We start from the raw sequence: 26,554 nt of genomic DNA on the forward strand, positions 1-26,554 counted from the left end.
AACCTTGTATGGATGTTCCTGTTAAAAAGATGGGAAGTGAACTGCACTGATTAATTTCAGAGACATTGGGGACTGTTTCTCTTTAGAAGTCTTTAGCTACTATGGCACTATCACTTTTGAAAATCAGATGGTAGGTGTCCTCAGTTTTCTGTCACTTGTTCCAACTGGACATCTGTGTGCAAAAATCACAAATATTAAAATGATCCCTTTTCCTCATATTGTGATATGTCTTCATGTAGTGTATCTTCAAGCAGGTTTTGCGAGGGTAAGTTGTTTGTAACAACTTCCTTCGTATTCATAATTACAGTCAGCTCTGTCACCTGTGAATTAAAACCTTTTATTAAATATGTTTATGAAATGCTAGGTACAGAATTACCAGGAGGGGAATGAGGGGATAAAAGTGCTGTTGTGTTTTTATTAACAGTTGCATGATGCATTCCTGTGCCACGTGTTTGGGAACGCTTCTGCCTTGTTTGTGCGTTTGGAGAAAGAAACACAAATACTTTTTGTTTTGTTTTTTAAATTACTGGAGTGAGTGAAAAATCACTTGCTACCAAGAGACCAAATGCCCTGGTTTGGCAAAATGGACTGCTTGCAAGGGTCTGTATGATCCTTCTAATCATACAACTTTCCTGCGATAGTGTTTCTGTCATTCATAGAGTGAGTGACCTTCAGATCTCTGTGGAAGGGTCTTTAACTCCCCGCTAAAAATTGAGAATGTGTCCCATGATTATAATAATTTATCTATTCATCCCATCCTCCTTACTTTTTCTTTTCTCTTTTTTTCTTTTCAGGATGGAGTAGGTGTAGATGAGAAGCTGTCTTTACGGCGGGTAGCCGTCGTAGAAGATTTCTTTGACATTATTTATTCCATGCATGTGGAAACTGGGCCTAATGGAGAACAAATCAGAAAACATGCTGGACAAAAGAGAACGTATAAAGCAGTAAGTAACAACTACAAGTGAGCATCAGTCTCTAAAAGTGTGAATTGAAATTTGTAGTGTATTTTTTTCTTTCAGAGATCTTTCAATAATGCATGAAAACATGCAGCTTAGAAATCACGAGGTACACATTTTCTGTGTAATAAAGGGCCAGATCCGTTGACTTCAGTAGCGATTTCGTCATTGGTACAAGCAGGGAATTAATTATTTCTATAATAGTTTGACAATTTCTCTAATAACTCTATCTTAATTAATTGTCATTAAATGGATGAAGTCTTAAAGAAGACTTGGAAGGTATTGCCACAACTTTGCTAAATGAGGTGCTGTACTTCAGCATATGAATGAAGCTGCCTTATAGTTTATGGCTGCAGACTAAGTATACTTAATGGTTTAATGGCATGAAAACTTGTAAATATCCTGGATTCAAAAGGCTGGAAAGCTAAGTACAGTGAAAGAAGTATTGAGAGGGCAGCTCTCACACCTGCATAAACCAGTTGAGTACAGAGAAATGATTATTCTAAGATTTTTAATTGCATGTTGTTGCTTGACCTAACCAGTTCAGCCACTGCCTTAAAACAGCTATAAATAGCTTTTGTGGTTAGTGGTGCAAATATAACACTTTATTTTTGTACAGAGAACTAATGAAACATTTACTGTACCTTCCCAAGGTGTTGATCCACCTGCCCAGCTGTTTCCAGCTGCTGAAGCACCGGGGGCTCCCAGGGCGGCAGGACAGGGTCTCCGAACTAGGGCCCATCCCATTGCTCTGGCTGGGGTGCAAGACACCCGAAGCTTCTCTCCCCATGGGCCCAGTGGGAAGAGGGTGGCGGGGGGCTGCGCACAGCACCCCGAGGTGACCTGTCACCCTGAACGCAGTGTTCTTCACCTTAAAAACAACCTGCAGTTGTGTCAGGCATTTTTCTTCAAAGGTCACCAAAATGTGTGGGAACTCCAGGCTTCTGATACCCACGTCTTCAATTTTTGCCATAAGAAATAGCTCTTTTTCCATTACTGTTTTTTTCAGGTACATAACAATCTTTACTCTGTATCTATGAATCCCTTCACAGATGTTTTATTTATAGGCTATTTCAGACAGTTTGTTGTGGGATAAGCTCTTGGCAAGATTTCTTATAATTTGTTCCCAGTGGTATTGACCTTAAGATAGCTGTACGAAGAAAGACGCCAGTCATCTGGGTATGGTTTGGAAGGCTTGGGGTGATATTTCAGGGTGAACAAACACAAACTGTCTAAATTAATTTTAACCTGTCACCTTGGCTATTTTGATACTTGGTTTTCTCTTTTAGAAAGCATTAGAAAAGTAATATGTTCACTGACCTCTTTCTATTTTGTTTTACTTCAATATGCTCTTAAACAGTGTAGGTCATAAACATTGTAGAATATTATACCAGTATAAGGAATGCTGCCAACTATAAATACAATACTTCAAGTCAGCATCCTACAAATACATGCCAAGTACAATATTTACTGCTGTAAGAATCCCATGATTACAAGTCAGATAATAAATTTGTTTATTGTGAACAGCATGAAAGACAACTAGTGTCTCTTCTGTGAGAACTATTTGTGCAGATTCAATAGCTTACACAGTAGTTTCATTTGATGTTAACTTTTATCGTAACTGAGACCTGAGCTTATTACGTTGTTATGAGCAGAGGATAAAAATGCTCAAAGGTACGTTTGTGTTATTACCGGAGTCTGCAATATCTGTACATTCATTTCATTGCATATTTGTTTATTAAGGGCATTGAGTCATATTTCCCAAGGACAGGATTCACGTATATAATTCTTAAAGATTTCCATAGATTAAAAAAAGGAAAAAGATTCCAGAACAAACTAATATCAACTCTCGCTCTCTGTCCCAACATGAGAATTAGGTTAAATAAACAGGCCTCAAACTCTACCAGACTAACTGGGGAAATGCATTCTCCTTTACTGGACCTGTCCCTGAAAACACCTTCACTAAAAATGGTGAGCTGTATTGTTGGTCTGTTCCAGCAAGCCGTGCAGTGTCTGTCTCCTCTGTGGGTCTGCAGGAGGAAAGAGAGAGTGTCTCATGTAACTGCCTCACAAAATGTTATACCCTAAAAGCTTTATAAATCAAACTGATGTACTTTGGCGGGGTTTAATTTTATTAAGTGAATTGGCAACAAGATTAATTTAGTCTTGTTTCTTTATTCACATGTCAAAAGTGAATCATCCTTGAGATCTGTGAATGTATTTATCATGCATAAATATCCTCCAAATAGTTTGAATGAAGAATTTTTACAGGAAGAATGGTTCACGAACTGTGTGCTACAACAGCTATTTGTTATTCATAATTCATGGAATGTGATGATCACATTTCCTTGGCTCTCTGACTGGATAACTGAAACATTTTAACAGAGAAATGTTGGGGAGAAAACCACCACTATTTCAGCGCAAAATGGCTAAACTTCTGAAGTTCATAAATATTGTCACGGATTTTCAGTACCTGAGTATTTCTAAAAAAACAATGCTGTAGCCCTCAGAATTGTAACATATTTATTTCAAGTAATTTATTTGCTTATGTATGTGTTAATACCTGTTTTCAATAGTGAACCTGCTTCACTCCAAATTTTTAATAGCATTCAAGCATGATTAGGAGGGGAATGAAATTGTCAAAGATGACTTAATTAACTGCTGTTTGCATTTATGTGGAGTGACGAACTTGGAGTAGGTATGGCATTTTAAATTTTTGATAGAGTCACCCCAGATGTTGGAGTGCTAAAATACATCAGTATGTTTCTCTGAAAGCGTGTCCAGAACAGCTTACAGACTCAATTAGTGAACATGTAATCTGCACTGACTTGTTTATGTTAACTGTGTGGAAATTAATGGGATTTTTACAACTGACTTCTGTGGGACTTCCCACAGCAGTGCTGCACAGCAAGATAAATAGGATGTTGTGCTTGGTACCTCAAAAGAGCAGTGTATTGGAAGGGGGCCTTTATATTTTAGTTGGGGCAGCAATGTACCAAACTCAAACTTTGTGATTCCTTGGCACAAATCCTATAGATTAATGAGGAAAGGATCTGTGCATCAAAATTTAAGTTTAGATAAGGTCCCATTTTCTTCTTCTCTGCACACTAACAAATGAGAAGGGAATTGTACAAAGTCTGTGTAGATGATATGGGAGAGTAACCTTGAAAATGCTCAAAAAAGAGTGAGCTTCCCATTTAACTGACAGGTTTTGTGCTCATTTCAAGTGCCCGACTTGTAGACAGTGTAAGATTGATGGGCTGGGTTCCTTGCCAGCATAACTGTAGGTAGATCTAAATCAGCAAAAAAAAAAAAAAAGGACCTGACATATATATATAAAATGAAACCAAGAACTTTAAACCATATCTGGAGTATGCCAGACTGAAGGAATACCTAAGACGATGTTTATAATGTCAGCTAGTTCCCTGGTTCCCGGGGAAGTTTACAAACAGGGAAAACGTTGAGGGCCTTGATATGAGAGATAATTCTGTGACAAAGGCAGGATATGTGACACAAGGCCTGGCCAAGGCGGTTGCTCAGCAGGGGGACTGGTGACTAGGAAGGTACAGAAGGTGAAAAGAGCATGTTCTTTGGTGCCAAGGAAAGCAGTGGTGCCCAAACAGGTCCCTGCTTGTTCTGCATTTCCTGTGGGTCCTCTGCCGGGCTCCAGAGGAGCTGGGGTGAAATGTGCTGATGGAAGGAATAGGTTAATATAACAGAAAAGAATTAGGTTGCCCAGAGTGGTGGTAGATGCCCCATCCCTGGAGACATTCAAAGCCAGGCTGGACGGAGGTCTGAGCAATCTAATTGACCGTGTCCCTGCTTATCACAGGGGGTTGGACTAGGTGACCTTTGAAGGTCCCTTCCAACCCAAACTATTCTATGATTCTATAATTAAGCAGTTGGGAGAAAGTACAGAGGATCCTCCTTGTACGGGCGACTCTGCGGCACTTGCTGCTGCAGCTCAGTATTCTAGAGGAACCACATTGCTTTGGGATAGCGCTTTTCACTCTCGGTCCTAAAGGACTTATTTTTGTATCAGCATCCCACCCTGAAAGGAGAACTGCGACGTCAAAGTGGAGATGGGGACACATAGAAGTGTTCAGGAAAAGAATCCGTCTGGTGTATTGGGAAATGCGTGTAACAAGTGCACAGCAGACTTTCTGTGCCTTTGGAGAGCTGAATTTCTTGATTCAAAATATTCAGCTGTGTCTAAAATTTAGATTCAAGTGCTGAGGGGATATATCAGAGGTGGGAGTAACTGGGAAAAGTTGTGACTACAGTGGCAGCATAATGCAACAGGCTCAAGCTGTTAGAACAATTCTTGGTGATTCAGTGCAAACCAGGAAAAATAATAGCCTTATTACATTTTTTCAAGAGACTCAAATGGTCTGTGATGAGTCTGGAGATGGAAAACATCTCTGCCTCCTCTCAGGCCCTGCTATGAGTACAGGTGGGCCGGGTTTAGTCACCAAGCCCCATATTTCAGAGTAGGTCTTCTTTACTTTCTTTAATATTCTTAAAAAAGATGTTAGATTTTCATTCACTTTAATAACAGAGTAAGTGCCTCACCTCTGTATATTATATCTAGACAAACTTTCCAAAACTAAGTGCATCATCTACCCAAGAACTGTTTGTGTGAGTCTCACAGTCACCTTAAGCACCTTAGATTCTATGTGCATATTCTACTTTAATATTCTTACCAGTGATGGATGATCTAGTATCTGCCTGTTGAGACTGTGTAGGCACCGTGCAAAGCCTTGAAACTTTACGGCAGTGAACTTGAGTTGTGAGTGAAGGTTGTGATGTCTGAGCAGGAGAAATGGCTCAGGTAATAAAACTCCCAACCCATGAATGAAAAAAGAGCACTGGGCTGATGAACTGGAAGAGAAGCAGGCTTGTAAAACATGGAGGACATATTGATGTGTCAAGGGAAAGCAGCTTGAGGCCAGACTCTGATCAGATAGGTAGTACATAAATATATAATATCTGAGGCACAAGAGGAGTCTGTTAGGTGTGGGGCGATGTCTGAGGTCCTGTGCTTCATCCAGCTGTTGCAGTAATCAGTGTTTCTTGGTTTGGGATCAGGCTGTTGAGCAGCCTCCCTCTTTTTTCTCGTCCTAAGAAAAACCTTACTCAGATTGTGAAATGTGCCATGACTCTCTTCTCCTCCCCGAACATGCATGTGCTTGTGAGTCCCCTCTGAGCATCACAGTGAACGTGTTTTCCTCAGGGAAGAATTTTCTGACAGTTCTCACTGTGAAATCACATCGTCTCCTTCCAGTACAACTTCCCTGTTCAAACAGGGTTAAAGCAGGATTGGGGCCTGCCTGGTTTCCATCCAGGGCAGACCTTGTCCTTGGGGAAGCAGAAGAAGGCAAGGTTTGTGCAGGGCCTTAACATGCTTAAATCCTTGCATCCACACTCTTCCTGTGTGCATGACGAAACAGCTGAGTCCCGTGTGCTTTTACTCTATGGACTTGTTCTTGCTTCTGTGCAAAGGGCAAGTGTTGGGTGTCCTGGCAGTGGTCCTGCTAGCAGGTGCTCCCCATTGTTTCCCCTCACAGAATTAGGCTTCTGCTATGTGGGGAGAGCAGGGAAAGGAAGGGAGCTGTGAAGCACAAGTTTAGCACAAGAAGGAACAGCATTTTCCCCAATATAGCAGGGTAGCGAGCTCTTGATAAAACTCCCAGCAGTAATATATGTGCTTTCCTATGTCAGCCTTCTATTCTGACCTCTTGCTGAGTAAAGGAGAGGACTTTCCGTGGCTGGTTTGCCCTCCCGTCATCAAGAAACCAATTTCTACCCCTCTCTCTCTCTCTCTCTCTCCCTCCCTCCCTCCCTCCCTCTCTCTCTCTCTCTTTCCCTCCCTCCCTCTCTCCATCTCTCTCCCTCCCTTCCCTCTTGGAAGTCTTCTTTGGATCATCTTCCCCCTCGTACTCTCCTTAATTAAAAAAAATATACACACATCACGAAAAACCTCTCTCTATTCTGACACATCATATCTTCCAGACTACACAGACATTCTCCGTGTTAATGCTTGAGAGGTTAATAGGTTCACTTGTAAGATTTCACTCATGCTCCTCACACTTGTCTTTCCCGCTCTGCCATATGTGTCCTGAAATCTGCTTTCACTTTGGAGCTTGTTAATTTTCCAAATAAAAATGTAGCTCTGAAAGCTACATCATCACAACATTCTGCACTTAAATCATCTGAATATTGGAGAGTATAAAGGAGCCCTTGCCCATTTTCTCTGCCTGCAGTGATGCAGTAGGAATGCAATACGCTTCTTATAGACATGGCATGTATCACTTAGCACAAACGTAAATCAGATTACATGCTTAGGTACTGGATTACTTGCCTTGTGGTAGTTGTGCTCTTCATGGGGTCCAGTAAACAGGATGAGGGTAAATTATGGGTCTAGAAGGCCTTTGTTGTTGGGCGATGTTTTGGATGAGTTGATATATGTAAAAATCTATTATATCAGGGTCTTTTTGTGAACAGTGAGATAAGATCATAAAAGTTTTGACTCTGAAGCTGCTAAGTCAACTTTTTATTTTCCTCTGAGTTCAGACTTGAAATATGTGTAGGTGCACATGGACTGTATTGTTAGGAAATTTTTGCTACTTATTCTGTAACTTCTGAAGCTAAAACAAACCTGTGATTTTTGCATTCTTTGTTTAATGCTTCAGATGTCTAATTTCTTCTTCATGTATTTTTTTTCCCTTTACAATGTAAAAAGCATTCAGCTGTAAGAGCTATGCTTAGTACACAATACCTAAACACCAACCTGCTAGAATCTGCTTATTTTCTGCTTTGTCCATGATACAGAATACATCCGAATACAAGGTAACACATTTCTACAAGCAATGTGAGATTAATACTAAAGTGCAATAAAACCACTATTGGGAAGAAGGAATCACGTAAGGATACTTCTAAAGCTTAATTTTTGAAAAAAGTATACCCCCAATTTTATCAAGTAATTTTATCAATATGGTAAATCAGCACTGATTGTTCTTTGATGGGTACAGGCGCATGCATGAGCAGTTTCTTGGAAGTCATGCCAAAAATGTGCCTGTGTGCATTGACAGTGTGTGGATGTAAATAATGTGATATCCCCCACTTCAGTTTTCTGGCTTTATTTTTTCTTAAAATGTAGAATTGCGTGCGTTTTTGTGTGTGTGTAAATGCAAGAAACCAATATTGTTGTAGCACATCACTGAAAGATGAGTTTTTGTTAGCTAATGGCCTTGAGAAGAGAGCTAGGTGCAGGGCCACTGAAGGCAGTGAGAGCATAGAGTATCAGTGAGGACTGCGTCATTATTGCTTGCTTTCAGGTGGCATAGAGGACAGAAATGATTTTTCCTGATGAAGTCAGGCCACTGTCTAAAGTATTTCTGTATAGTTACTTAGAAAGTGTCATAGGCCTCCAGGTTGTGCTCTGAAATACTCACATGAAAGCCAGCTCCAGGAACTACATCAGCTCGACCTTTTGCACAAGCTGGTAAGCTCCACTGAGGAGTGAAATACAGGATTTTGTGTTCGGCCTCGTGCTAATTTGATCAGAGATCTTCCTGGCTACAGCTGGTGCTAAGCCAGCTGGTTGGGAGCATGGCCAGAGCAAGCAAGGCAAACAGGAGTCTGCACTGTTGGGGGTCATGAGGTTGTGGGGTTTTTTTTGTAAGCTTTCTGGCATTGTAAATTGGAAAGAGCTTTTTGCCCATATCCAAGCAGCAAGAATAAGGAAAGCTGTGGGTTATGTCCTCTGTGTATATCTTTTAATGCCATAGTTATTGTATTAGGCCAATTTATACAGGCTGAAGTCTTGGACTGTGATTGATTCAAATTGCAAAGTAAATGGGAAGAAATTGGTGAAAACTGGTGTTATTTAGGGAAGGGCATCCTTAAAATTGTGTTGCAGTGGGAGGCTGGAGACACAAGCATCTGCCACGTGGACAAATTTAGTTATAAAACCAGGTTCCCTTATAGTCAGTGGAGCATACCTATCAAATCTGGGACTTAGCTCACTTGCTTTCCATAGAGGATTTTCATCTTATTTGAGCAGAACTGGAATTTTGTCAGAGATGCTTGATTAGAATAAATGAAACATTCCTATCAAATGCAAGCTACTAATGAACCTATGGGTAAGCTCCATTAGTTTCAATACAGTGCTAAATGTGTTAAATGTTACAAGAGGTTTCTGCGTATGTACATGTAACAGTTTTCTTAATGCTAAATTCTAGCAGATTTTAAGTTCTTGTTTAGATTTCATAAAGCATGCGCATAACCAATGTTTTCATATTTAGAAAGGTAAATAGGCATCTGTTCCATGGTAAAAACCAGGAAAAATAATCTGAAAATATTTTTGGGGTAGGACTGTCCATTCAAAAGTGTCTTTGTTTAGTGCCTTCATTTTCAGATAAATTGTTTCAGGCCCAGAGAAAATCTTTGCCAATTTTCATTGCAGAACAAATTTTGCTTTTATACTAATTCCCCTCTATGCCCTCAAAATCAGATTTTTTTGTTATATAAATCAACAACAACAATAAACAGCCTAAGCAACAATACTATAAACAGGATGGCATAATTTGCATCTTGCATCATTTCCATGTATTTCCATGACTCGTGTCACATCAACAAACAATACTTTAAACTCCACCTGTTTTCGAAAATACTGTCACTGATAAATTTGGTCCATGGAGTTTTAGGAAACGTAAGTTTCAACACAGGTTAAGTAGGTGACAAGCCAAGGAGAAGAGTGTAAGAGAGTTAAAACTGTCCAGTCCTCCTCCTCCTGGCACCCTTATGAGGCGCATGAGTGATTTGCACGGTATACAATCCCATTTACATCCAGTTAAAGAAAGTTATCTTGTCCTTTCTGTATCCACACTTTCAAACACGCCACCTCCATTCTTCTGCACTTCCTATAGAGACTTGCATTGATGTAGTGCTTGATAGGAAATCAAATCCTGCTGTAGGTTTTACAATAAGGGAATACAAGCAGATATCAGTTGACTTTTCTTTTAATCTCTGTTGTGGCACTTTGTCAGTCTTTGGGGATTTTCTCCATTGCAAGACAATCACCTTGGCTGGTAAAAGAAGGGCTGGAGATTCCTTACAACACTTGCACTGTTCAGTTTACATACATCAACATATATAATGAATCACAGAAAAGCCATGGCTTTGCCTGGTAATGTCTTAAAAAGATCCAAGTGTGGAGATTCTTCCACCCATCTGGTAAACTTGCTCCAGTACATTGGCCTCCTAGAGAAGATGTTTTTCCTGATATCCAGTTTGAATGATCCAAGCTGCAGCTGGTGGCTGCTGTCCCTGGTTATACCCTCTGAAGAGTTTCCACAGGTTTTGGAAGTCCTGGTCAGGCAGTGGCAGGCTGCAATTACATCTTTCTCTGCCTCTGTCGCGGAGGCACCCCGAGGTTAGTTTAAGGGGCAACAGGGTCCAAAAAAACTTTTATTAAACCCGTGAGAAACACGGTCTTAGCACTCCAAAAGTGACTTGAATACAGGTTCGGATATCAGTTGAGGAAAATTATTAAGGGGCAGCAACTAATACAACAGGAGGTCCACAGTGTGCATACACGTGGCTTCACCAAAAACAATACTGGAGCCGTCTCTGAGTCCGGGAAGAGTACACACTTGCCTGAACACGGTGCGGGATTACTTTAAAGAGCTACACGTACTTGTGTTGAGTATGGAAAGTGTACACTTGCAATCCTTCAAGGGTAAATTTATAACACACTCGCAATCCTTCAAGGAGAAATACACATGCAAATGTGCGCAGAATATTACATGTGGTTATGTGGAAGCATGGGAGGAAAATACACTCGCGATTATGTGAGGAAGTAATTTATACACGTGCTTGTATTGAGCACGGAAAGTACACGTGCAAATATGCACAGAAAGTATAAATATATGTGCAAATGTGCACAGAAAGTAGATACACTTGTAATCCTGTGAGGAGAAATTTTACTCACACGCAAGGCAAGCGGAGTTTCCATCCCGGGGGGAGCTCTCGGCGGCAGCTTCTGGTTTGTGCTCTGAGAGATCCACGCAAGAGGCAGAGTCTCGACAAGAATCCCATTTTTATAGCCCGATCAGATCTGACTGTAGGCATTGCAGAAGCTTCTCTGCACCCCCACACTGGCTGTGGGGCGCCCCTGAAGCTTCCAAACATCCCCCACACTGGCCATGGGTGCCCAGTGGCTCAGTGGCGCCTCAGCGCTCCCTTCTTAACGGCCCTGGCCAGGGGCTCTGGGGCCAAACAAAAGAAGCTGTTGGCCTCAAGCAGCAGAGAGAGAGGGAGATGTGTCTACTCCTTCCATATTGAAGGAGGGAGAGGGAGAGAGGGGGCTTGCATTCTGCCACAGCCTCATCACCTACTTTTGTCACATAGAACAAATCCAACACTCTCAACCTTTCCTTCAAGTCACCTGCTTTAGGCTCCAGCCACCGTGGTGGTTGGCCACAGATCCCTCTCCTGCTTCTTAGCAGCTTTCTTGACCTGTGGAGGGGCAAACAGGACACATCGTTGCAGCTGCTGCCTTGCCAGCACTGAGTAGAACAGGGTAATAACTTTTCTTGATCTGTTTGCCATACGCTTAATGTTGCCAGTGTGAGATTTGCTTTATCTGTGATCAGAGAGTACACTGTTGGCTTGTTTTCAGCTTGGCACTGGCCAGCACCTCCAGGTCCTTTTCAGCAAGGCAAAATGTCTATAAAGACAAATGCATCCTTGGGGGAGGCTGGAGGGAATGTAATCTTTAAAAACAGCAACAACTGCTTCCTCCTCTCCCCTTTTGAAAAAGAAGAGAAATCCCTCTGATGGCTGCTTGCATGTATGTGGTTGGAAAGAATGGTAGTGCTGAAAGGGGGAAACAACCAAAAACCTGTCATTTAAAGATATCTCCAGCTGAAGCAGAGTCTCTAAGATCAAGTGACCCCTAAACTCTGTAACTGTTACTAACAATGACTTCTTTACCCTGTAGTATTAAATCACAAGCTTTCCAAGCATATTTTCCCAAACTATTCAAATACAAAGTTAAACTTAGCAAGGAGACTGTCATCGCTGCTAGGGCACGTAAGCCAAGCATTTTCTTTTTGGGGATTAATTATAAGAAAAAAATTGCTTTTCATTTTTCTTTTTAGAAACATCCCGCAGTCAGTTGCCTGTTACATACGAATCTTTTTGCTGAAAGCAAATTGGAAAAAACTGTAAACAGAAAACCAAACCCCTTTTGATATAAGTGGATTTTTTTTTTCCAGTATCGACTTTTACTAGCCATTAGATGGTAAGTACGCAGATTGGAGAGATGTTTCTTGGAAATCCTACATATTATGCAGAACGTGCTTTCATTGTGCTTCCTGGCATCATAAGGTAATATGCCTTATTTGGAAATCTAATGATCAGTTCTGTTAAATCATATTCAATCGGTGTATGTAATAACACCTATATATTGTTATTAATTTCAGATTTCAGAGACCTATGCCTTCCTACCGAGAGAAGCGGTGACACGATTTCTAATGAGCTGCTCAGAGTGCCAGAAAAGAATGCATTTAAACCCAGATGGAGCGGATCATAAAGGTAGTTTTAGTGTCAAATAGTGGAATGTAAAGTCATTTTATTCCTAATACCCATTTATATTTTCCTAGCTTAAGAGAGAGTTCATAAAAATTTGGTAGACTGGAACAGTTCAATAAGTCAGATCATCTCATTTACTTAAGCTGGAAGGTAGTGAATCTTCTGCTTTCACTTAAAGATGGAGTGTGATACCATAGGCATCCTCAGTAGAAAGATGATTTTATCTGGAGGAGATAATTTATTTTGCTATGGAAGTGTTTATATGGGGGCTTAAACGAAAGGAACAGATAGGAGGTATGTGTTGTAGTAATTTAGGATAGAAGAATGTATCACTTTTCATGGTTTGAACTTGATTTTAATTTTTATTCAGGAGACTTCTGTCTGTGCAGCCTACAAGCAATTGAAAATGCCAAAGTTAGAACTAAATGATGTAACTGTCTGACTTTGACTGCAGAGTAGGCTGAAGTGGCCTCCACAATTAACATATAATGCATAATAAATATTTTTATTGCAGATAATGGAAAACCTCCAACTTTGGTGACCAGTATGATTGATTACAACATGCCAATTACTATGGCCTATATGAAGCACATGAAGCTGCAGCTACTAAACTCACAACAAGATGAGGTAAAACCTGAAATATTCCAAGTTTCTTTTTCTCTTCTCCTGTGTTCTTAGGTGCTTGCCTTTGTGGTAGCCAGGGAAATGAACACAGATTTTGATCCCAGCTCTATCAGTGCTAAAATAGTGAGTCTGAAACCAAACCAAGGCTGTGTGCAAGTAATCAGGTTGAGAGAAAATGTCATGACGTACCACCCTTACATGGTTGGGGGTAATATGCTTTACTGCCTCAAATTACCTACAGGTGCCCTTTTACTGTCTGAACCAGTGGAAAGGTTAAGGGGGGCAGTATGTTCACCTGAGGCTTGGTACTGTGCTCAGCAGTGACTTCCATTGTCTACTACCAGAAAGCAATACCTTCAACAGCTGAAATGAAAGCCATAGTGGTGTTCCGAGGGTTAGCAGCCAGGATACAACACATTATAGTGAGATAGATTGAAGCCCTGACAACATCAGTTTAAATCTTCAAGGCAAATACCTTGATAAATAAGAGAAAGGGGTGCTTTTGAAACTTTGAATAAAAATACAGAAAAAAATAAAGGAAGAGAAGTGGGGTGATACTCTGGCTTGTTCAGAGAGAACTGGAGTTGAATTGCATTTATTTTTTCCCCCAAATTATTTTATATCTGTGTTTTATTCAGAGCACTTAAGAAGTGCTTCATCAATTGGATGGCACCTACCAAATTACTTGTAATAAACTCATTTTGCTAGAAATGTGTTCGTTTACCATTCGAGCTGCCAAGTAGTTAGAAGCCCAGCTATGTGCTGGCAAAAAGCAGTTCTGCATGCTGTGTCCTTCTGCCTGACTACAATGTACTTTTTTTTTTTAATAAAGAAAACCTTCAAAAGCAACCTTAGCAGCTGGATTATGTTAAAGACCTTGACCAACTCCTGACTTCTGTGGAGTCAGTCAGATTTAGTTTCATAAGAAGGAGATATGGGCTATTGGTGGAGATTTCTAAATTATTCAACACCTCATGGAATGGGGATTTCATCACTTTTGTAGAAGTATCAGGATTCTTGTTTCACTTGTGCCTTTATTTTTTTTTAAATTGTGGAGGATGTGGGGGGAGACTCTGCATTCCTCACACACAAATACATCCTGGTCATCTTTTTCACCCGTTGAGTCTCCCCTTTGCACGCTGCCCCTTTTCAGGAATGTGACAACAGGGCTTTAACAGTGGGAGAGAAGAGGCTTTGTGCCTGAAGTAGCCTTAGGAGTTAAAGGATTCTTTATTTTTTCCACTGCTTCCCTTTGAGAATGATTCAGAACAGGGTGAAGCACTCATGCAGGATCAGGGCCACCTGCCACAGTGCTTCTACAGCCTGAATGTTTTGGTGCAGTCTTTCTGGTCTGATGACTGTAATTTTTGTTCAACCTGTTTTTCATCTGCATGAACCAGTGGCAATGACACAGTGGCAGCAGGAAGCACCATTGCTTAGTATCTCCCTGTCTAGGTCGGTTTCATCACCCTAATTTTACTGTGTATGAAATATTTGCAGCACTGGATTTAGGAACAGAAGCATATTTTTTGGTATGTTTTAGTAATCATGTGTTTGCCAGTGGCCACAATGAAATTTCTCAAGATAATCTTTATGTCTTTTCTCAAAGCAGAGTTTTGGTAAGAACTTGCTTTTCTCTGTGCTGTACATTTGCTGAACTGAGAAAAAAATGGCAGTGAAAACATAGTACAAAGCAGGAAGATTCCTGGTGCATACATTTCACACACGTAAAAAACATGCTTGGGTTTGTAGGAAGGCTCTGTTTCCAAGGTTTCATCAATCATATCTGTATTCTTGTGGAGGGGGTGGAATGGAGACAGGAGTAAACTTGGAACCCACAACTAGCTTGCACAGTGACTGAAAGGCTCCTAATTCTCTGATCCTCATTTCATCATTTTTAAGCTGAGGTAATTGATGAAAGCGAAGAACAGGAGAACTAATACTGTGTGGGAATTTCCAGCTGTGCAGCAACCAGTGTAAAGATGCCAGTGGCTTCCACTCCTCTCCCCATGCCTGGGTGTCCACACACATTCAGAGGAATGGTTACATAGCTTGGTGAGTGAGGTGGAGATATTCAGTGGAGTGCCATAGACAAACACAGGCATCCCATGTGTGCAAGCACTGGATAACCAAAGCTCCCTTTCTGGTAGTCCATACAGATTGCCTAACAGAATTGGAAAATATAAGCTGCTGCTTGTTGGTTCCTGCAGGGATCAATGAGAAATACCACTGTGCCTTAACAGAGGCGCAACCGTCCAGAAGGTCTGGGGGAGTCTGCGTTCTGACCTTGCTCTTTGAGAAAGCAGCATGTGTTTGCCCAAAACCTCAGAACCAGCTTGATGAGTGCCTTGGCCCTGTCTGTCTGTGGCAGGAGGCTGGTGGGCACCACATCCCATGGTTCTTGTGCGAGGGCAGCGTTTGCGTTTTTGCTGCTCCTCTAACTGGGGTTCTCCTGACTTATCTGGGCAGGGCAAACAGGTGCCCTCTAGAGAAGCCCTCACTCCTCCATTTCATTTTTTTACAAAACTTTGATAACAAGGTATGTTTCTTTCATTATTTTGCATTGTCCTGGTGTGACAGTAGCATCACCTTGTGTATTGTCCCACCTTCACTCCTGATATGCATTTGTCAGCACTTCCTCATGGTTCAACAGGAGCTGTGACTACAGTGAACTTCTCTTCTGAAAACAAAAGAAACACTCATACAAGCTGGAAACATCACTGATACCCAAGAGAGGAATTGATTCAGGGGCCAAGTGCTCAGAAAGAAGAAAGCAGCTGTGTTAGCATCTGTAGAAACCAGTTCACAACAGATACACAGTGAATCATATTCTAAAGATTACTATTTTTCTAAGTAATTTCTGGTGAACAACCCAGAAAAATTAATCAGAATCCTGTCAGTTAAAGTTCAGTTTTTGTTTAAAAAACCCCAATATATTAATTGGAAAAGTATTTTGAAATAATCTTTAGCAGATACAAAGCTATCTGGCTTATTTTTCTGTATGTTCTTTAAATGGCTTTTCTTCATAACAGGAGTAGTTATCTCAGAAAAGTTGTCTCTAAAAAAATATCACCATAGGTTTTTGTGCTGCCTCAGCAGCTTACAGAGCAAGACTTGTCAATGCTTGATTTTTAATTCACAAGTGCAAGCATCAACTTCAGTGGGACTGAAAAAAGTAAAGTTAAACACGTATGTGAACATTTGCTGGACTAGGTCCAAAACTGGTTTGCTTTTGTAACTGGGGACAAAATATTTGATCAGGAATTTTTCTTTTTGCCTTCTGCTGTCATCCCTAGTAGAGACTTTGTAATTAGACTTGATGGATAATTCATATCAAAGACGTATGAAGTAAAATAAATCTCAAGTTATTCTCAAGTTATTATATTGCTTTGGTTTGCCATTGACTGCCGTATGATCATGCTCAGAACTTTTATAAGCTTTATCATTTAAATAGACGCTTCTTTAAACACAGTAGCAATGTAAGGGTGACATATTGTCAAGGAAATTTGGTGATGGTTAGGTCAAGTTTTCATTTGGAAACACCTTACCATGAGTGGTCATCACGAGGTTATCAACCTTGCTTGAGGAAGGTAGAGGATTCAGACAGGGAATGTGGGGAGCTCTCCTCAACCAAATTTAAATAACAAGGACTTGATATGGGGTCTCTGGTTACTAACCCTCTTTTGCAAAATACTTTGAGAACAGGTAAGAGCACAGTAATGGAGTATCCTCATAGCTGAACAAATTGCATTTGTCAGATGATCATATTACATCAATGCTGTGCTTTCCTGGCTCTTCTTTACGTGCTTTGCTTGTTTGCTTATATACACAAAGATTGAGCATGATTACACTCCACACCAGGTGTGAGTGAAAGGAACAGGGATGAGTAAACTGCACATGTAATGTGAACGGTATACGATGTTTTCTGACGCGACTCTGCAACGTCCAATTTGCAGGATGAAAGCTCTATAGAAAGTGATGAGTTTGATATGAGTGACTCAACTAGGATGTCAGCTGTGAACTCTGACCTCAGCTCAAATCTGGAAGAGAGAATGCAAAGTCCTCAGAACCTCCAGGGCCAGCAGGATGGTAAGGCTCTCGTTTCATCCAGAAAATGTGGTATTGCCTTGTCTTTTTCCTGTTCTGTGCCTTCATTTAGTACCTGCTGTGTCCTTTTCTTCATAGTGTGTAATTTGAAGTATATGTTCCCTATGTCTCAGCATGAAGACAATGAAGTTGGATTTTTTTTCAGGATAATTTATTTGTTGCTTAGGCAACAGGTGAATGTTTAGACCACTATATGTGAAGTATTATTATTTTACTGTTTTTATATATGTAGCATGACCATACACAGGCATAAAGAGAAATGAAACTCAAACCTTTCTGAGGCAGCACAGAAGGCTGAGAAAGTTGTTTTCGTTGGATGAAATGAAGGAGAGGGGTGTGACAGAAGCATGGTTGTTTGAGAGCTAGGAACTGGGATGTGATATTCAGAAAAAAAAAAATAAAAAGGATAGAAAAGACAAATTCTAATAGGAAAATAGAGGTAAAAGAAGAGAAAACAGAAAGAGCAGCATTGTAAACCTGAATGTTAATTATTTCTGTGTCAGGTACAACACAAAGCTAATTTGCTGGTGAAAGAGGTGGAAGAAGATGCATAAAAGATGCATAGATGTGTACTCTGTGATTTCAGCCCTTCTTATAGAATGAGGTAGATGGGCCTGGTTTGGAGTGAACTTTCCCCTTGGCTGTGGAGCTCACACAGTCTGTCCACTATAGATTGTGACAGTGGCTCATGGAAGGCACACAAATGCACAATATCCAAAGTGCAGGTCTATTCTATCACTATTAGATACACCATAATGGTATTCTGTGTTTGTTACTCTGTAATTTTCAGATCTTGTGTGTCAATTCAGAATTGCTTCTTAAATTTCTCCTGAACACTAAATATATAGAATGTGACAGTTAATCTGGATTCTTTCCACTTTCTGCATCATGGTCAGTTGTAGGCTGGTGAACTATTTGTGTGAGAGAGGATGTGCTGCATCATGGCTGATAGGATCTGGTGATGGGTAGGACCTCCCGCTGTGTTGCTTTCTGCACAAATGAAGGAGGAGGAAGAGTGTGATGGTTTGTTAGGTCAGATTCTAACAACAGCTGCCTTTTTGACTGTCCTCAAGCTATCACAAAATTTGTTTTGACTTAATTTCTCTGTACATATGTTCACTAAAGTTCTGATGCACAAGATGTAGGGAAGGTCAGTTCACTTTCCTGTTGACGTTTGACTTTTCAGGGCTAATATACGATAATAATACTCCTCAGAGTTTTCAGGGATACTTTGGAAGGTGCCATTTTTGTATATCTGGCTTTCAATGCAAAACTGTGCTTTAGGGGTTTTTCCTTACCTATATACTTAATCTGTTTCACATATATAGAGTGTTTCTTAGTAGTAATAGTATGCATGCATATGTCTGAAATAAAAATTATGGCTCAGTGTAGTAACCTGTGAAGAAATACCTGTCACACGTGTCTTAATACCTGCCGCAACCAGATTCATGTGCCGCATCTAATCGTATTAGAACATTAGTACCAAATATAAGATGCTGGAAAACTGTCACTTGCTATTTAACATGTATGGGAAAAAATGCACTGTGGTTTTTGCACTACAGGTAGCGTGATCTTACAGAATTACTTTAAATTTCTCAGCTTTCCTTTCCTTCCTCCCAGATGGTACTTGCTCACCTTCCTAAGGCAATCCTATTTTTTGCTGCATCTTCTGGCTAAAGCAACTACTGATAGATCTGAAATAGCAGCTCTTTGTGCTTTACAGGTTTCCTGTGGTAGCTGTTGTCAGGTAGTGAACCTGAGTGTGGCTACTCATAGCAACATTGCTTTTTCAGATGTGGGAGAAGAGGCTGAAGGAGGAAATGAAAGGCATTAGAGAAAGAGGAAGAAAGAAGAATGATAAGAGAAAGCAGGAAAAAAGAAGGCTGAAAGAAATTAATGAGCACAGGGATAGGGGAGTGGAAGTGGGAACAGAGAGACAGGGAGATAATAAGGAACTTAAATGAACTTAGTAATACAATCCCTTTTGCCATCACAGCCTTTGCTGTAAAATTTTACAAATTTAATACTTAATTATCGTGCACATACACCAAAATAATCACCAAAACGTGAATTCGTGTGTCTAAGGTGATTCCTGCCCACTTCCCTCTAGCCACCCTATATGTCCGTGGGAGTTTATGTCAGTCACCACATTCAGTCTACAGATAAAGACACTTGGCATTTGGCTCTTCTGAAATGTCTTTGCTGTGTTCTGGCAGGTGAAAACTTACTGCTGTGTAAGGTTGCCTGTGCACACGCGGTTGGGAGTGGTATCTGTGGTGGAATGGTCTTCTGCTGCACAGGTCTTCTGCTGCCCCAAGGACGCCATCACTGGGAGACTGATTTGATCATTAGGAAAACTGCTGCCTTGGGTGGATCAGTGACCGCTCTAGTGTACCTAAAGGTGATCCATTCTGTCACTTTGCTTACCTGGCTTTCCATGCCAGGTGGCCTGAGAATATTTAGGGACATCTGTTGTTTTTTTCCATGGATTTCAACTGATTTGATACTAGGGTATAAACAGAGTCCATGTACCCTCAAGGAGCGTAAGAGTGAGCTGGGCCACACCACGGAGGGATTGATGGAGACGCCTCTTCCAGTTCAGTTTATGAGAGCATAGTGGAGTGCTGATGCTATCTGCATCAAAGAAATAAGATGCTTGCTTACTTTCTTCCCTTGGGGCTATATCTGCATCGTATTCAGATGGGAATTTGGCTTTGGGGCTCCATTGCAGAGCTCATACTAGGAAGATTTGACTTGAGGTTTCTCATTGTCTTCCAGTCTAGTACTCTGTGTTTTCTATTTCTCATGGTTAGGTTGTTTGAACCTAAATAGAATAAAGGCAAATATGAGGCCCACAGTATGAGCTGAAAGCAGTAGACTCTTCACCCAGAAATGTCATGGTAGGTAAAAAAACTACTGAGAAGGAGAATACGGAGAGTGGATGTGTGTGTTTGCTCACAGTAGATGGCTACTGGTACTGCACTGGGCTCTACAAATGTGCTGAGGCTTCCTGAGACTCCTTGTGTAAAGCATATAAGCTTGAAAAATAATGTGGATTTGAGGAAGAAATGAAAAGTGGGGAGAGCTGGTGAATTGTATCTGCAGTACTGAAGCTGCTACAATACTACGAAGGACAGTTCCCACTTTACATTATCCTTTGTATGCTTTTAAATAACAGGACCTTGAGTCACACCTGCCAGTGGTGAATGGCTGAAAATAGCATCCTGAGCACCTGCAGGGCTGCTGCAACGATGGGGGAGGAGTTGGAAAAGAGCTGCTGCTCTTCCCTGGGGAGTTAGGAAAGGAAAGCAGCTCTAATTTGCAATCGGTTCACTCCCCAGCTGGGAATGGGGTAGGGCTATCTGGTTACCAGTGCCTCAGAGCTGCTTTCCCTAGCAGCCAGCTGGATAATAGGGCTGCAAATTGCTGGTATATTCCTTTCTCTTTTGCTCCCTCTCCTGTTGCTTGCTCTTGTTTTCTTGCTTCCCTATACACGCTACATCTCCCTTGTCCTAAGCCAGTTCTTTGGAGCGAGTCCTGCATACCACTCATCTGTGGGCAAAGCTTCCACTCAAGAGCTGTCACTCATTCTCCATCCTCCTAATAATGCTCTAGGGACTCTGATGTTGCTGTGTCAAACCCTTTTGCCCTTGTCTCAGACCACAGGCAGCAGGCAAGGTTAGCAAACTGAGTTGGAAGTAGGGGAGCTTGTCTTTTTTTTTTAAAAAAATTAGTGCTTCAACCTGCGAAGAAATGATTTTTCTAGTGAAAACTGACCTTTAGGTAGGTCTGTCAGAGGGGCAACAAGAGCTTCTGCCCTGAGGGAAAATGGGATTCTAGTTGCCATTGCCTGTTAGCTGGAGCCCTGTGCAGAGCAGCCGAATGCGTTTTCTCCCTCGCTGTGGTGGTTCATTAGTTACTAAGACGTGCGAGAGGTGTAGGGGGATGCTCTGATTAGAGGAAATTAAGAATACGCACAATTCTAGAAGTAACAAGAGTTAAGTGTAAATTTTATGATAATTTTTTGGGGATTTCACTATGTGAGCTATCAAATAAAAATCAGGGATGAGACTATTTGATTGTAACTCAGTGCAAGATGCAGAACTCATTTATTTTCAGTATTTCTCATTGTACTGAGGTACACCAAAACATATCAGTGCTTTGCATGGGTTTGGTGGAGAGACTATGTTCTCTTCAATCTAGTTCTTAGAAAACGATAGTTGCATGCTTATACATATTTATATAGAACTCCCTCTCACAGGCACTGTATGGAGACTGTGTTTATAGCAGCTAGCTATGACAAAATATGTCACACTTCAACCTTTGACAGGAGTTGTGCTATCATCTTAACTGTGGAGATTAATAATAACCTTTTCATGGTTGTATTTTTTTCAATGTATAGAAATTGAGCAATAGTAGTGTAATACAATGGAGGATTATTCATCCAGGTAGTTTGTGGTCATCTGGATGGTGCCAGTTCTCTTTCTCCAGCATGTTCAAGTTGCCAGGCTTTCCGTGATATAGACGTAGGAGATGTGGCTGGTCACATTAACTGTTCCCTTCACTGATTTTGTGTTTGTGGTAGGTACAAGTGTTGGAGTCAGTAATCTAAATACCTGTTTTCTGCATCGAAGTTCTAATCTTTACTCAACAGCTTCACCTGAAAAAAGTAACATTAGCTAATTAAGTTAGTCAAAACTGTGCGTCTGTGCAGGGGTGCAGAGTTTGCTGTACCCGTGCTTACTGTTGGTTTGTTTTCTATGAACTGAGTCCAAGCCAAGTGTTTAATCCATTTTCCCAGTCTCAACTGGCTGTACTGTCATACTTCTTTTTGCCTTTGTCTTTATCCCACTAAAACCTAGACTTCCTGCCTTAAAACATTGACTTTTCTTTCTCCACAAAGTTGTGTAAGATGTATGAGTTGGAACATCAACTGCAGACCAAAGTGAAGACTGAGTAAACAGTCTCTGCTGTGGCCTGTGTTTTGGCCCTGCTCTTCATATTGAGTGAAGCGAGTGGTAACAAAGGCAACATGGGAGCAGATGATTCCCAGCAGTAAACCCACAGCAACCTTTTTGCTGCTAATTAAGGATTTTCGGTGGAAACATTATTAATTTACAAAATTAATTTACGTTGGTGGGTGTTGTGCCTTTAATTTCTGTTCATGCACTGAAAGGTTTTACAAATACATTTGTTCTCCATGAGGTCTAAGTCCACTTGACCTCAATAAAGGCCCACTGAAGATTAGCTGAAATGTTACAGAGTTTGGGTGTCTTTTACTTAAAAGCTTGACTTCTTTAGGCTTCAAAACAAAGCAGTGACATTTCTTTGGTATACTGGAGTTAAATTACTACATGGAGTTGTAAAGCTTTAATAACAATATTAAAAGTAAAATAAAAATCAGCCTGCCAGTTTTCCTACATGCAGCCTCATATACTTTTAGAAAGCCTCTTCATTTTAGGGATTTTCTGTGGCTTGACTGGTTTTATTTGTAGTTTGTAGATCCATGCTAACACAGCTGTAATGCTATAAAAGTTGCAAGCCATTGCACATGCAAAGTTAATAAGAATTTTAGTCTAAAGCAAAAGGTAATTTTTGCTTAATAGTGAGGGTTTGGGCTGATAAAGAATGAAGGAGTAAAGCTGTTAGCTTATAGAGAGTATAGAAAAACAATTTCAAACAATTTCTACCTTTTTAAAATTTTTTTTTGTGAAATAGCAGACCATTTAAAATGACATTTGAGATAAGGCCAGGAGAGCTGACTGAATTTTTTCATGTATTCAGACCTTCCAGTCTTGCGCGAGACACTGAAACTTGCAACATTTTGGGCAATAATCTTACTTCTTGTGACTAAGGATGGAACAGTGAACAAGAGTCTTCTGGAAGAGACCTCAGATACCTGTATGCCTCATGGCAGTGGAAAAGACAGGAGCGTAGTAACGTTCAGGCAATGCTGTAATAGCAGTACAGCACCTTATGCATAGTCTTTTATGATCTTTCTCTAATTTGGCTGTCTATTTGCCACCCTTTGCAAGCACCAGCTTCATTACTGAATAAAGCAAAAGCCAGCACAGTCACATATACATGTTTCTGAGTAAGTCTACGGGCTGCACTGAAGCCCATCTTGCCCTTGCCAAAATCGCAAAGGTTTCTTTAGACAAAGGGTTAGTTATAATATATTGTTCTGTCTGAGAAAATTAGTATCATCTTCACCTTAGCACAGTTTAAGTGAACCTGACAACCTGGCATACAGTACTAGTATTATTTTGCTTCAGTGGAGCTACACCTGGGGTGATTTGGCCCATCAGATTTGCTTTGATGTAATATTATTTGCATAAACCAATACACTTAAGAAGGAGGAAGAAGGTGGTGAAACAATAGCAGAGAGACAGAGAGTTGTGGAAATCTAGTTTCAGTGGTGTTTTAATGGCTTCTTGAGAGGTGACAGTGCAAAAGGCACTACGAGTGACGTTGTAAAGACACCTGAGCAGCAGCATGATGTCCGTGTTATGATGTCAGTGATAATGCATTGTACCCAGCCTGGGCAAAAGTTCGAAATGTTGGTGCAGCTGTGTTAGAAACTTTCAGTCCGTAACATCACTAAGGAGACCTGGGTGGAATTCTCAGCAAATCAAGTATTTTAATGTACTGGCTGCTGACGAGGCAGTGGGTATGGGTATTTTCATCAGAATATTGAGCTGATGTATAAGGAAGTTCTATTGTACCATAGATGAAAATCTTCCTTCAACTCTCTGTACAAGTCAAATTCGTTAAGAATTATGTGTCACTGTCTCTCTGTGGAGAGCACTCTTTCCTTCCTCCAGATTAGTGGAAAGAACTTCTAGAGTTTCACTAACTCTGCGGACCTGCCTAATCAGACAAGGGTCTCAAGCCAGGAATTGGACATAAGCATCCCTCTCACTGAAGTGTAGCAAATGGATTACTTTTACAATTGACTTTTAAAACATGTAGTTACTGTATTTTCATTTGCAAGCATCTTGTGAGTTGACTGTGCTGAATGTCTCTCCCCTGCTCCATTTTACTTGTGTGTGTCTTCTCTCTTAACAACTTGTGTTCTTTTTTTTTTTTTTCTGTGACTTGTCTTTATTTTTTATCTTATACTTTAATTTGCTTTAGAGACTAAAACATTATTAGACATGAATTATGCATTGAGCAGACTCTCAGCTAGAGTCTGACTGGTCTGTTGCAACCAGAGAACAATCCCATTTCCCGCGTTGCCCTTCCAGCTGCACAACTGTCACTTTCTATTACTCTTGCCCTGAACAATCGAGTGTGGCTTGTAATGACAATAATTGCCTCAAAATTGTTTGTCATGTTTGCCTTGTTAGTAACAAACTACTGACTGTTGGTTACAATCAAGTTCTCAGCTATTACTCCTTAATTGCATCAGGGAATACTTGTGGCCGATAATAGCTGAGAAATTAGAATTCTCTTTTCACAAGTAATGCTAAAATGCTTGCAGACCATTCACTCTATTCACAACCATTCTTTGTTACATCAGCGATCTAGTGGTAAGTGAAGCCTACCTCAGTGTAAAATGCTAGCCACAGACCTCTACCCATTTGCACCTTCAAAACAGGTCTGTGGGTTGCATCGGTGTTGTCCAGGTCCTCTGTCAACAGACATTTCACTTTGACAATGACACTAACCAGCCACGCTATCTACTCCTTACACAGGTAGCAAAGGGAGCCAATTTGGTTTTGATTTCAGTATGCAAGCCCTAATGTAACTAATCTTAGTGGGATTTCTCAAAACATTAGTTTGGTTTTGGTTGATTTTCTTTGCTCTTTTTCATTATCTTAGCATTTCTCAGGCTTTTACCTCCCATTTCTCTGTAACATCAAAATTAAGAAAGGGGCATTCTGGTATAGGGATTTAGTTTTGCTTCCCAATACAGGCACTTTACCCAGTTTATTCTTTCATATGTACCAGTTGATTCTAGCAGGGTTATGTGCTCAGGTTGCTTGATTTAATTTGATCTACTTCCTTATGGTATAGATTGATTTTTTTTCATAACTACTGTTAAAATGCATGCTAGACATTGACTACTTTTTTTTTTTCTCGTTTCTTATTACATTTAACATAGAATAATATAATAGAGCATTTTTATTTCAGTAAAAGGAATGTAAAATAATGTGCTTTAAAGAAAATTGAAATTAGCCATTAATTCTTCACTGTGTGATATTTTAATTAAGAAAGCAATTAATTTCTTTTTTTTTTTTTTCTGAGCAGGAAATTCCCTGGAGACATTGAGCTGTCTCGTGAAAGATATTTTTTTTAATGGAAATTTCTTTAAAATGTTTCGTGTTTGATAAAATATTTGTAATGCTGAATGTCTAAAATTGGTTGTAAGTTTTTAACCAAATGCAAATATTTGATTACAAAAAGAGAGTAGTACTTTTTCAGCACTAGAGAACTTTCTAATATTTAACACATAGGAAGAGGTTATATGTATTTTCCTGAGATCTGTGAAGCAGTGTTTTTAAATATCTGTTTTAAAGTTGCCAAGTAGTAACAATATTTGTTATTCAGAGGCAGAGGGACATACAATCTCTGGCACTTCCTAATAACAGAATGGAAGAAATGATATAATGATTCTGGAAGGTTCAGGATATGCTGGACTCCAGTGGTGTCCTCCAAGTATTCATGAATGCTGATATCTTCATTATTGTGAGAAAGATAGAAGTGATGGTTTCCAGGTTGACTGGAGACAGAAATATATAAGAATGATTACATTTAGCATGGAGACATGGCATTTTTTACAGATTTATTTAGCACTTGGTAACTGGTTAACAGCTTGGGAGATGTGTGAGGCTCAAGCAGTCCCTCCACTGCTGCCTGCCAGGTGGACACTGACCAGTCCCGGTCACTGAAGGAACACCCTTCCAGACAGACAGACTTTAGTAGCTACTCAAACCCACTCTGAGAGAAGGTGTGCAGGAGGACACCCTATTTAGTTTCCTTTGTGGGCTGGACTGTGTGTGATGCTGAGAAACCAATGCAGAGCCTTAGTTGTAGGGGTTGGCATTACCATTAGAATAAATTCAGATACAAGCTAACATAAAGGAAGAATACAAATTTTATATAATATGCAATTTTCAGACTTAGGTGAACAGAAATGAAGAGAAATTGATGCCTTAGGACAGCTCCAAGAAGCTTTTCTCCATTTCCATTGGAAAATAATTCATTAGTGCACTGGTCTTGCAGCTGGATTGTGGTTTTCCAACAGAAATATTGACCTGAGATCA

General features: G+C 40.3%; 1 protein-coding gene across 5 annotated transcripts in view; it reads left to right on the forward strand.

Moving 5' to 3' along the window:
• NOL4 (nucleolar protein 4) overlaps positions 1-26,554 on the forward strand; it is a gene marked incomplete at both ends in the record, with an annotated part of 193,189 nt that overhangs the window by 34,325 nt on the left and 132,310 nt on the right. For 3 of the 5 annotated variants that reach the window (XM_080339921.1, XM_080339922.1, XM_080339925.1), the window contains 4 exons: positions 795-944; positions 12,446-12,557; positions 13,069-13,181; positions 17,135-17,267. In XM_080339921.1, the coding sequence (XP_080196047.1) occupies positions 795-944; positions 12,446-12,557; positions 13,069-13,181; positions 17,135-17,267 (508 nt within the window). Of the gene's footprint in view, positions 1-647; positions 945-12,445; positions 12,558-13,068; positions 13,182-17,134; positions 17,268-26,554 lie in introns of those variants that run through there. The other 2 variants (XM_080339923.1, XM_080339924.1) reach the window with 2 other exon arrangements.

Source organism: Nesoenas mayeri (genome assembly GCF_963082525.1).
Source record: "Nesoenas mayeri genome assembly, chromosome: 2".
NCBI lineage: Eukaryota > Metazoa > Chordata > Aves > Columbiformes > Columbidae > Nesoenas > Nesoenas mayeri.